This window comes from Perissodus microlepis, chromosome 7 (genome assembly GCF_051167445.1).
Source record: "Perissodus microlepis isolate ML-2025 ecotype Zambia chromosome 7, ASM5116744v1, whole genome shotgun sequence".
In the NCBI taxonomy this organism is placed as follows: domain Eukaryota; kingdom Metazoa; phylum Chordata; class Actinopteri; order Cichliformes; family Cichlidae; genus Perissodus; species Perissodus microlepis.
Window position 1 is genome coordinate 10,077,900 of NC_140467.1, and position 12,127 is coordinate 10,090,026.

At 41.8% G+C, this 12,127-nt stretch overlaps 2 protein-coding genes across 2 annotated transcripts; one reads left to right on the top strand and one right to left on the bottom strand.

Annotated features, from left to right (window-relative positions):
* The first annotated feature begins 882 nt into the window (after nt 1–882).
* On the top strand, nt 883–6,374 carry miox (myo-inositol oxygenase). Its single transcript, XM_084933300.1, has 10 exons — nt 883–1,018; nt 1,115–1,195; nt 2,464–2,544; nt 4,226–4,388; nt 4,480–4,547; nt 4,763–4,872; nt 5,172–5,239; nt 5,353–5,402; nt 5,803–5,915; nt 5,993–6,374. Exons 1-10 carry the CDS (start codon nt 1,001–1,003, stop codon nt 6,099–6,101), a joined length of 861 nt encoding a protein of 286 aa, XP_084789426.1. The 5' UTR covers nt 883–1,000; the 3' UTR covers nt 6,102–6,374.
* On the bottom strand, nt 6,321–12,006 carry lmf2a (lipase maturation factor 2a). Its single transcript, XM_084933299.1, has 14 exons — nt 11,731–12,006; nt 10,752–11,005; nt 10,645–10,673; nt 10,278–10,471; nt 9,951–10,129; nt 9,698–9,842; nt 9,414–9,542; nt 9,215–9,320; nt 9,025–9,121; nt 8,767–8,949; nt 8,494–8,662; nt 8,071–8,182; nt 7,748–7,856; nt 6,321–7,281 (listed from the first exon to the last, which is right to left on the bottom strand). Exons 1-14 carry the CDS (start codon nt 11,822–11,824, stop codon nt 6,895–6,897), a joined length of 2,187 nt encoding a protein of 728 aa, XP_084789425.1. The 5' UTR covers nt 11,825–12,006; the 3' UTR covers nt 6,321–6,894.
* Nucleotides 12,007–12,127: the final 121 nt, after the last annotated feature.

Below are 12,127 nucleotides of genomic sequence, written 5' to 3' on the forward strand. Positions count from 1 at the left end.
CACCCCTTAAATGCAAATCAGAACTAGAAATATTTAAGCTTTTCTGAGAAGTTATCTTGTTTGTGTCCAAAAAATTATGCCCAAAAATGTTTTTTTATGCCATACAGTACTATTAACACATAAAACAAAATGTAAAGATCTGTTGTACTCTGTGTCCTCTCCGAGGGAAGGTGAAGGTTGCAAATCAAAATTCAAATCCAAATATCTCATCACAGCAAAGCGGAAAAATATGAAGGTTTTCCTGTCGCCTGTTCAGTCTTTACAATGTTCACCTTGTGACCTGGTAAAGAGGCAGGCATTTGGTTTATGTGACAGACAGCAATCAATAAAAAATAGAAGAACTGGGTCACGAAGTGACGCTTGTTTGGACATCTTTGTCAACTTTACCTCTGTTAATCTGCGTTTGAACCAGCTGATACTTGAAAGACAGGACCGTTGATACTGAAAAATCCCAAGTCAGAGCCTGCCTTCATGAGGACCAGTACCCATAGATTACAAGAAAGCAGAATTGTTTTGCTATTTAAATAGTTTGTGATATAGTTCGCAGACATGTAAATATGACAAATCTACTGCATGTAATGCATACATAGTATTAAAAACAGATCTACATATGTGTAAAAACTTTTTTTCCCCGATAATTATAAAAAAAAAATTAAAACAACTTAACTGTGAAAAGAAGTACTGAGTCATTCTACATAAGCCCAAACATGCAATCTGCTGATCACTGAAAAGCTCTTCCTGGAACGGACAGACACTCTGACATACAAAAACACACAAACAAGGCCAACGTGCAACACAGAGTACCCCATTACATAAAATTTGGTTAAAGTGTGACAGGACATTGCTGTAAACCTAGCCCCCAATGCACGTCAAAAAGGTTACAGTTTGAACCAGGAGGATATATATGGGCAGGCGGACAGTGACCACCAGAGCATCGACGCATCACAACCCATCACAACCCATCACAACCCAACAGTGACTGTGATTTGACCTATCAGCCATGAGGATCATCAACATTGTAAGTGTAATTTTTGCCCATTCACACCATTCATTTGAAAGCAGAGTTGCTGCATAGCTTTGTAAAATCTGAAAATGTTCTTTTTACTGCTCAAAGGGTCCGGACCCGTCTCTGGCATATCGGCCAAATTTGGAGACAAGTAAGGCGAAAGACAAGGAAGACTACAGAAACTTTGAGGTAATTAAACAAACCAGCTTAATTCCACATTAATTTATGAGTTGAAGGAAAAAACTGAGGTTATAATTACAGGCAGACATAACTGGCTTTAAGTTAAAAAAAAAAAAAAAAAGCTGAGCTTCAGAGTGAGCCAAAACTTAAGCAAAATATCAAAATGTGCCTAATACTAACCCAAGGCTGACCACAAGGGGAGTTCAGGTTCTTATTTTCTACTCGATAGAGTCTGACTAAATTTCATCAGTTCTAAAGACCAGATCTGTAACAGCAGATCTGGTCATTCACTGAGTTTAAGCTTCCACAGTGGGGTCAACTCACTGAAAGATAGTTGAGTTTTTATCAGCAGAGGCTGACACAGTTCTGCATATGTGCTCAGATTTTTAACTAATCAAACATCACAGTCTAATGCAGATTTTCCGAGAAGCTCATTGATTTGATGGTCTGATCTAACTAAACAACTATGTAACCCAGTGTTAAAAACGGGATTAAAAGTATAAATATTCATACTCTCACAATGGGAATAAATATTGATAAAAACAAAGTTAATTATAATAAATACTGATAAAAAGCATGTAAACATAAGTTTAATTAATATGTACATATGTATATGTAACATATAAATGGTGTGGGGGCAGGACTTAGTCCTTTAGAGTGTGTTTGTTAGATCCACTGAGCAACGAATCATTGGCCGGTGTTGTGCCAAAAAGTGATTGTCTGCCAAAAACTGATTTCCGGCATTTGCCAAAAACTGATTGCTTGTATTTAAACTGCTATAAATAACTTGTTGATCTACAATATGTGAAACATATGTCAAATATATCCCTCGTGAATTATATCAAGTCATCTTAACCAACAAACAACATTCCTGTAACAAGGTAGAAGCCGCAATCACTTTTTGGCAGTGACTTTTATGTATCCTTTATTTATGCAGTTAAAAAAAATTATTGTTTACTTTAAAAATGTCTGTTTTAAGAGTAATCTGGCCAAGAAGACAGCTGAAATTGCAACAAATGCAAAAATAGTTCTGTAAACATATTTTAAGTGGACAAAAGGAAGCTGATTGATTATAATTAAGTACAATAACACAGCTACAAAGATAATTGAGAAACAGGTCATTTTTTTAAATTTTGTATATAACCCCTTTGCAATACCTGTTCACCGAAGTCTATTTAGCAACATACGTAACGATATTACACATAAAAAAACACACGGAAACATTGGAAATCAGTTTTTGCTTTTGAGAATCTGTTGGTGTTGGTCTGTGTTTTCAGAGCGGAAACCTAATTGACCGTGTCTTCAACACGTACAGCCTGATGCACACCTATCAAACAGTGGAGTTTGTAAACCAAAAGGTGAGAAAATTAGAAGGAAAAAAAACAGCGAGTAAAATTTTGATCACAACCTGGTACAAAGAGAACATTTTAAAAAAGAGACCTGGATATTAAAAATAAGGTCTGTCACTATGTGAAATGATCAGTTACAGATTCATGAATGGCAGCTTTTAGTCAATCACACTGAACTTGTGCGACCTCTGGATTTGCCTCTGGATGAGCAAACTTGACTCAGACTGAGCAAACAAAAAAGAAAGCGGTCAGAATCACAGACCAGTCTCTGGCCTTAACATTGTTTACTTAACCTAATTCTCCTCACAAAGTTATACATTGAATATATTGTCATATATTTGACAACATAATGTGCTTTTGCTTTATTATAAACGGCAGAATATTAGTGTTAACTGCTGAATATTATCGTGTCTGTGAAGGTTCTCAGTCATCCAGGTCATCGTAGTCAAAGGAGCTTGCAAAGAAAAGCATCTGGACTTCTTTAAGTTGCTTGAAGACGTTTCACCTCTCATCCGAGAAGCTTCTTCAGTTCTAAGGTCAAATGGTGGAGAGTCCCAGATTTAAACCTAGTGGGAGTTTCCCCCCACAGAGGGACAAAAGGACCCCCTGATGATCCTCTAATCGCCTGAGCCAAGGTGTGAAACTGGGTGTGGGTCCCAATCAGCCAGAGTTTCGGGTGAGCTCATTGTGAAACCTGGCCCCACCTTATCATGCGAATTCCTGAGGTCAGATGGCCCAGGATGTGAGTGGGCATTAAGGCATCTGGGGAGGAAACTCAAAACTGGATTATAGATGGCAGAGAGTTGGTGTCGTAAACCACCGCCTCTGTTCAAAGATGGTCGCTCACAGTGGACATAGATGGCTTCTTTCACTCCTCTTTCAAACCATCTGTCCTCTATGTCCAAAATGTGAACATTGGCATCCTCGAAAGAGTGACCTTTATCCTTAAGATGCAGATGGACTGCTGAGTCTTGTCCTGTGGAGGTGGCTCTTCTATGTTGTGCCATGCGCTTGTGAAGTGGCTGTTTGGTCTCTCCAATGTAGACGTCTGGGCATTCCTCGCTGCACTGTACAGCATACACCACATTGTTAAGTCTGTGTTTTGGAGTTTTGTCTTTCGGGTGAACCAGTTTCTGTCTCAGCATGTTGCTGGGTCTGAAATGCACCGGGATGTCATGCTTGGAGAAAACTCTCCTGAGTTTTTCTGATACACCGGCAACCTTTACATGCGTGTGTTCCTTCACACGCATGTGCAAGGAACACACGCATGTAAAGGAAGCACTCAAAACGTGCGGCTATCCTAAATGGGCGTTCTTAAAGTCAGCAAAGAGGCACAGAAAAGAAGATCAGACACCAGCGAGGGAGGATAAGAAGGAGAGACGCAACAACATTGTCATCCCCTATGTAGCCAGTGTATCAGAAAAACTCAGGAGAGTTTTCTCCAAGCATGACATCCCGGTGCATTTCAGACCCAGCAACATGCTGTGGGGGGACACTCCCACTAGGTTTAAATCTGGGACTCCCCACCATTTGACCTTAGAACTGAAGAAGCTTCTCGGATGAGAGGTGAAAGTCCAGACGCTTTTCTTTGCAAGCTCCTTTGACCGCTGAATAGCATCACTTCTATCTGTTCACCAGAGCATTTTTCACACACCGCTTGGAGTTATTTAACTGTCTAATATTGATGCAGCACACTGAATGGAACGGTTGTAACCACACCCGGATGGGGATGATGGATGCCATCATGTCTCTAGACCAGCTTGTGGATGAGTCTGATCCCGATGTGGACTTCCCCAACTCCTTCCACGCTTTCCAGACTGCTGAAGGCATCCGCCAAGAACACCCAGACAAAGGTAAAGTGCAGAGAGAGAATCAGAAATGCACCGAGACTGTGGAAAAGCTCATGCTATAGAGTAAATATCTTGTGCTTACTGTACCTCTCAGAATGGTTCCAGCTGGTTGGTCTGATCCATGATGTCGGAAAGATCATGGCTCTCTGGGATGAACCGCAGGTGAGGGATAGGTCCAAGATAGGTAAAGCTGGCACAGCAGATTCATCGTTCCCAAAGTTTTCAGAGCTGCTTTTCCTCAAACGGAAGTTTTAACACAATTGTGTTCATTTAGTTTATTACTCATTATTGTTATTATTACTATATGAATCCCATTTGTTTCATGTTTAATTTTAATAGGTTTCTAAGGTAACTGTCTGTGTCTCTGTGTCCTGCAGTGGGCTGTAGTGGGCGACACTTTCCCCGTTGGCTGCAAATTTCAAAACTCCATTGTGTTCAGAAACAACACCTTCCTGAAAAATCCAGATGACAATAATCCCAAATACAAGTTGGTATTCTGACGTTGACTCTGCAAATTTCACAAAATAATTGCACATATTTTACAAATGAGAACATAGAAAAAAAAAGTTAACGAAGTGTGCTTGAAAGCAAACTGCTCAGTGGACATAAAAACACACATCTGCATCTGTTCAGTCCACAGTCGGTGTTAATCAGCTGACCAAAAATATTTTTTTATTTGTGCTATTGAAAATATGCTCCTTGTAAATTTATGACTGCTGACAGTAAATTGTAGTCTAATTATTAAAAGTGCAGGGAGTTGATCCTGTTATGTTTTTCCCCCTTTAGCACTGAGTTTGGGATCTACGAACCAAACTGTGGCCTTGACAATGTCCTCATGTCCTGGGGCCACGATGGTAAGAAGCATCATCAGCCACGCATGACTTAAATTATTTTTAAAAGTTGTACTACTATAGAAGAGCATTTATCTATTACACTGTGATCTACACCCTTGCGTTCTTGTCTTCAGAGTATCTCTACAGAGTTATGAAGTTCAACAAGTGCCTCATCCCAGAGGAGGTGAGTTAATTATTACCTTAAATTGTTTTTATTGGGGGCAATTAGCTTTATAGTTGGCACAAAAGTGATAAGCAACAGGAAAGTCTTGGCTCTGAATGAACAGCTTAAACACTAATTCCTCTTTTCCTCTGACATGGTACCAGTTCTGCTTGGTGCTCTTTGAGAACCAGGGTAGATTTCAGCAGGTTTAAGAACCAAACATTTAATTGGATTAATTTGTGGGGAAAGACTGATTGCAACTCCAACACAACCGGAGTAAAGGTCAAAGATTAGACATCAGAACAAAAGGGGTAGAATAGAAGAATTAGTGGATAAATCCCGATTATAGTGGAAAAAATACATTTGTTTTTTTCCATGCATACAGTGACTGGAGACACCTCTAATTTGTGTCTCCCTCCAGGGCTTATACATGATTCGCTTCCATTCCTTCTACCCCTGGCACTCCCATGGAGATTACATGCATCTGTGCAACGATAAAGACTTAAAGATGCTGCCCTGGGTCAAAGAGTTCAAGTGAGTATCTTAAACACACATGTAAAATGTGTTCAGTCAAGTTTTGTACCCAGGACTCAACTCTGATTCATCTACAGCAAATTTGACCTGTACACAAAAACCACTGATCTGCCTGACGTCAACAACCTGAAGGTGTACTACCGGTCTCTGATTGACAAGTACTGTCCTGGAGTACTGCAGTGGTAAAACGGACCAAAAGGAACGTTTAAAAAAAGAAAAATCAACGACAACACTGTTAGAAATCGGTTAGTGGAATGATTTTACATACCTATATTGTGACACTGACTAAATGTATAGCTGGACTTGGTGTCTTTCTGTATATAGTTTAGTTTTTAGTGGATAAATCAATCTTATTTTCTGCATACTAATCATTATAATAATGCCTATTTTATACAATAAAGCATGTACAAATCAAAAGTTCGCTTTTATTGTACTGTTACATATATATAAAAAAATTTCAAAACATTACAGTGTTCCATGTGTTTAATTTGAAATCTTAAACAAAAACAAAACCCAAAACACACATATGTTTGTAGAAAAGGGGGAAAGTGCTTGTGTGATTTAGTTCTGTACATACAGCAAAACGCAAACAACACAGGCAGGAGACAGACGGTGCCGAACAGTAGCGTCAACGCTACACAAACCAGAGCCCACATCATCGTTTCTCGTTTCATTCTACATGATTTGTTTGTTTTTTTTAACTGGGTTTCTCCAGGTGTTCAGCTGTATATGTCAGAACTGACAAGGCAGGCATTAAAATGTTTAAAAAACTTCTGCAAAGTGATGAAGCAGAAATACAGAGAGGTACAATGGGGTGCAGTGAAGTGTTGGTGAAACAAGGCAGGCATGTTGTTAACGAGTGGCTGATCGGGAAACACAAAAATACAGAAAACATCTTCTTTGGTCATCTTGGTAACATTTTATAAAGGCAGACGTGATAACAGTCTACGATGGATTACCAGCAGCTTTTTCAAGGCCCTCATCTTTTTCCTATCCTTTCTTCATCCTCATCTTCTTCATCAACTTCGTTCTCCTCTTCTCCCTCCTCTTCCACCTCGTCTTCACTGTCTGCTTCTTTGTCATCCTCCTCATCTGCCTGCTGTTCATCAGACTTCTCATGATGGTCTGAAGAAGAGCCGTCGGCCGCATTTTCAGTACGATCGGTCGCTGTGGCCTTGTGAGCGTCTGAAGGCTTCTCTGCATCTTTGTTTTTATGTCGCAATCCCTGAAGTAGACAGAAGGTGGCACTGCAGGCAATCAGGGTCCAGATAAGTGTGTTCGCAGGGACACCTCTGACCTGAGAGCGCACCCACCTCACCGCTTGGGCAACAGGGGTGTTGGACAAACGGCGCGGAGGCGACTTGTCCTATAAACAGAAATCAGTGTGGATCAGTGGTGGTGCTAACACTGGATCTTTTGAGCTGGAAAACTAAGGCTTGTGTTTTTATTACATCACATCACCAATCATGTTAGTTTTGTTTTCACACTGAAATTATGAAACTGACTGCTTCCTATACTGACATGCGTCATGGACATGTAGTCTTCTATCATCATTTTAATTCATGCAGGAAAATAGAACTGCCTGCCGCATCTCATTTTCACCCTCCCCCACACTTTTGACCACTTGTAATATTCTCTACAATTCATCTGAAAAGGATGACACACTGGTGTACAGTGTGTCCTCTTTTCTCTTCTGACTGGTCTGCCTTGTTTGTCCCATGGAGGGCTTCAAACACAAATCTGGTTCTGTGGAACAACTATCCAGAAGTCTAAATCTAATCAGGAGCGAACATTAAGCTCTCCGAATACAGGAAAGCTTTTTCAAGAGTTACCTTAAGTCCATATTGGTTGAGCATGCCCTCTAGGAAACTGTTTCCCAGATGCACTATGGGATAGAACTCCTCATCATAGACCCTCCTCCACCAGCGCTCTGGGAAAGAGCTGCAAACAAAGAGTCAGTGAGGTCTAGTTTTAGGATAAAATAAGTAAACCTGCAAAGTTAGCATGCATGTCTAAAGTCACTTTTTTTTTTTTTTTTTTTAAAAACACCAGTATATGAAATAAAGGAATAAATCAAGCTGTGAAATGTTTCCAGTGAAGTTTCTTCAATGCATGCAAACACAATGAAGCACGAGGAGAACCAGAGAGCACTGACCCGTCAGCCTTTGATTCGGTAAACCAGTATCTGTAGCGGTGAGCTCGCAGATAGGCAGGCGGCTGCTGGTGAAATGGATACTGGGATACATCCGACTGGATCAGCTCAATAACTGCAGAACACAAAGCGAACTTTAAGAGAACTGTTTGTTCCTGACCAAGGTAATTGAGCACTGTAGAATAGTCTAACTCAAGACTAAGGTAGAACACAAAACTTGTAACATGGATCTCTGGTGGATTTTTATGTGCCTCCTGCTACTTTTTCCTTTGATTGCACCACCTTTGAAAATACCATAAAATGTGGCTTTCAAATAAAACCGTATAAACAAACAGCATGGGATTTTCCCCCCTCATTTGATTAACTGAACTTCCCATTAAGCAGCTGCACAAGGAAAATGCAGCTCTCCGCTCTACGTGTTCATACCGTCTCTTTTTCCTTGCAGGAGTCTGTACATCAGGCTGGTGAACCATGGAGATTGCGTATTGGGCCCAAGAGCAGCAAACCACATTTGCCAGTCCAGCCTGGGCTGATGGGGCGTCAGCACAGGAGGAGATGCACTCAGATTCCCTGGTTTATACATGAACTCAATCTCCTATAAAGAAAAAAAGATTTAAATAAAAATAAGTTAATGTTATGAAATATGCAGTTTTCCTAATTTACAAATTAGAGAATTTTACATCTTGTTTAAGTTCTCACCGTCCATGTGACCCCATCACTGCTTCCCTCAATGACAACCTCGGGTCGCCCGCCAACTCCGGTCATCCTTCTGAACAAGCCGTACGAGTTGACTACCTGATAGCGATCAACCATCTCATAGGCTTGGCGCACTCCTGGCCACAACCTGGAGTTGGAATCGTACTCTATGAAGGTAAACGGTACCTGAAAGAGAATCAGGCGATTTACAGCTGATCGCTTATGAGCTTTATCAGTTCCCATGTTTCCAACAGAACTCACCAGACTGACAGCGAACATTGAAGCTGCAGCCCCCGCGAACACCGTCCACTGGACCGTTCCCCAAAACCTCTTAAAGAAACCAGACACACACGCACACCTAGAAATAAAAGTTAAACGTTAAGTTGCACAACATCTAAAAGGCAACTGCTCAACAAGCAACACATCACAACCATTTATAGGTCAATCTTACCTGAAGAGAGAGGTAACCATCTCCCAGGTGAGTGAGAGGACACCGATCCAGATACAGGGAACAGTGACGGTCTTCAGAAACAGGTTAAACTGGTGGTATGTAAATGCTGCCAAGGACATTTTAAGAAACATGAAAAAAGAGAAGCAAAATTGGTTACAGGCACATAAAAAGAAAAAAAACACAAAAAAAACCCACTCACCTGTCCGCGAGGAGATGCCTTTCTTAGCTGTATCCAGCTGCAGGTCAAAGCAGATGATTGTTCCAACAATCAGCAGAGCCCAGACCACCAGCTCCAGCAGGTAACACAGCCACGACCACAGCTTTGAGTCTAAATACAGTGGAGAGAGAGAGCGAGCAAAGTTTGTCCTCAATATTTCTTTTAGTCTGAAGGAAGTTGAGATAAAACAAAATGTGCATTCTTCGTGACAAACAGCTACGCCTTACATCGCCTGGGCTGCAGCTGTGCAATGTTCAGTTTCATACCATCATTCCCGTTATCAGTCTTGTATGCCTTGCGCAACCAGAAATAGACATGACGATCATCCAGAAGTGACAGACAGAGGGTCACAGTCAGCAGGTTGAAGAAGTTGTAGTTGCCAGACAAAATGATGAAGACTTGAAGCAGCACCTACACGAGGAGAGAAAACAGACTCATTTCATTTTAGAGTCAACATTGAAGTTGATAATACTGCAGGTGAAACTAAAGCAAAACGTGAAAAAATGTATTTCTTTTCACCTGCAAGTAAAAAGCTCCAAGTCGGAGCCTCCGCAGTGGACTGAAGAACAGGAATGGAACAGCGATCTCGATAACGAAGGCTCCCACCACGCTCAGCTTCTGCCAGCACACCGGCAACTGGTGGGCAAACCAGGCCAGAGGGGTTGGGATACACTGAGTCTCGTAGTGATACGTGAGGGCTGCTCAACACACAGCAAAAAGAGGGAGAGAGTAATCAGATGGAGGAAAATGACAGAATGAAATGGAAGAAAAAAAAAAAAACATGACACCACTGCCTCACTGTGTACAGACAGCATAAATGGCATCCATACAGTCACTCATCCGTACCTGTAAGGCCCCACCAGGTGGGACAACGTGAGGTTAGCTTCACCACCCCGGATGCAAACATGAGTCTGAAGAGCAGCCAGCGAGTAAGCCAGAAGGTGACACGATCGTGCTCTCTGACCCCTCGTGACCCTCTGATTAAAGTCAGGGGAGCAACAAGGATACAGAGGAACCCCGTCTCTAGGAGCAGGTTGTCCCTGAAAAGCAAGCAATCAAAGCAAGAGGAGAGACTAGTAAGAAATTGCATCTACAACAGTGCTGCACAGCAGCAGAGACCTTGCAGCACACTGATAAAATGATCTCCTTTAAGCAGCTGCTGTTTTAGAAGCTGTGTGGTATTCAGGAAAAAAATGAACTGCATTGCACTCACCACTGGAAGTAGAGGAAAACCTGGCCTACCTGTAACAGACAAAAGTTTAGTGAGAAATACTGTGACAGGAAAAAACAGAAGAGCGCATTACCACCGTGCAAAATCACCTCATACATAGACAGGTACAAGACCCAGAGGCAGAAGAACACCACACTGTCTCGAAAAGCCTCCACCAGCGTGGCAGCAAGGCTCAGTGCCGCACCGATAAGACACAGCAGCTCCATGGCAGTGTGAGTGTCCAGGCCAAGCCGAGGTCCCAGCCACAACAGCGTGGGAGAGGAGAGCAGCTGCTCCACCAGAGGCTTCCCGCTGTATCGCAACTGCCAGCGGGCAGGGAGCAGCCCCTCATTTCCATACAGACCTGCACACAAACACGGAAAGCAACAGTACTGATTATGCTGGTGGTGAGCAGTGGATTCATTATGTTACTCTTTTTAAAAAAATTACTTCTCAGTGCTGGAGATTATAATCTGAATCATTATAATCTGGTGACCTGCTGGGTGGAATCGAAAAATAACAACACTGGTCATACATATGTGATGCAGTTCTATAAGTAAAATGAATGAAATGTTTTATTATAACCACCAGTTATTAACAAGTTTAAAAACTTTAACAATGTTGCAAATGTATGTACTATGGCGTAAAAATTAACGAGAATAAACAGTAGTAACCTTTGCAGTGGAAAGTCATGTTGCCATTGCGACTAAATTAAAAAATAGCCCAAATACATTTCCTTTCAGATATGGGCGGAGGAAACTTTTTTTTTTTTTTTTTAACTTAACTGGGCTGCAGAGATACCCCTTACGCCACCATTAAAAACATAGTTCGGGTGTGCTGTGGCTCGAAATGCCACCGTATGTCTTTTTTTTTTTTTTTTACAACAGGTTGCTTGTAAATTTGGCCCAGTTGCAGGCTGACCGTGCCCGGGATGAAGAAACTTCCAGGCGGTTCTTCACCACGTCTAACGGCGTGGAAAGCAGAGGAACACACACACAGGAAGCGCCAAGTTCCCAGCTAGCAGGCTAACACATACCATTAAGGGAAGTCAGCTAGCCGCTTCTTGGGCTGCAGAGTTGAGAGGCTCACCTGGTATCTGCACGTAGAGGGAAACAAAAGCAGTCAAGTAGATGACCGCCATGCACCAGAGGAACATGCGCCGTGGCAGAACAACTTCCCCCATGTTTGACCGACTCCCGTTCTGCTTTTTCACCCCTTCACCTATCGCTGCTACTCCCGTGGAAGCTGGGAGCGGGATTTCACGTAGCTGGGGGACACGTAGAAACGAGCTGTTTACGCTAAAATCACCCGAATGGTCGCTAGGTGCCGCTGCAGGTCGCTTGAACGGTGTGGTGCGTTAATGGTACACGGGAATTTAGATATATAACCCGACTTAAGGATTAGCTTGTTTCTGACGATCAGATCATAATTAATAAAATACATTTTACAAGAACAAATCAATGTCGTATACATTTATTTTTTAGAT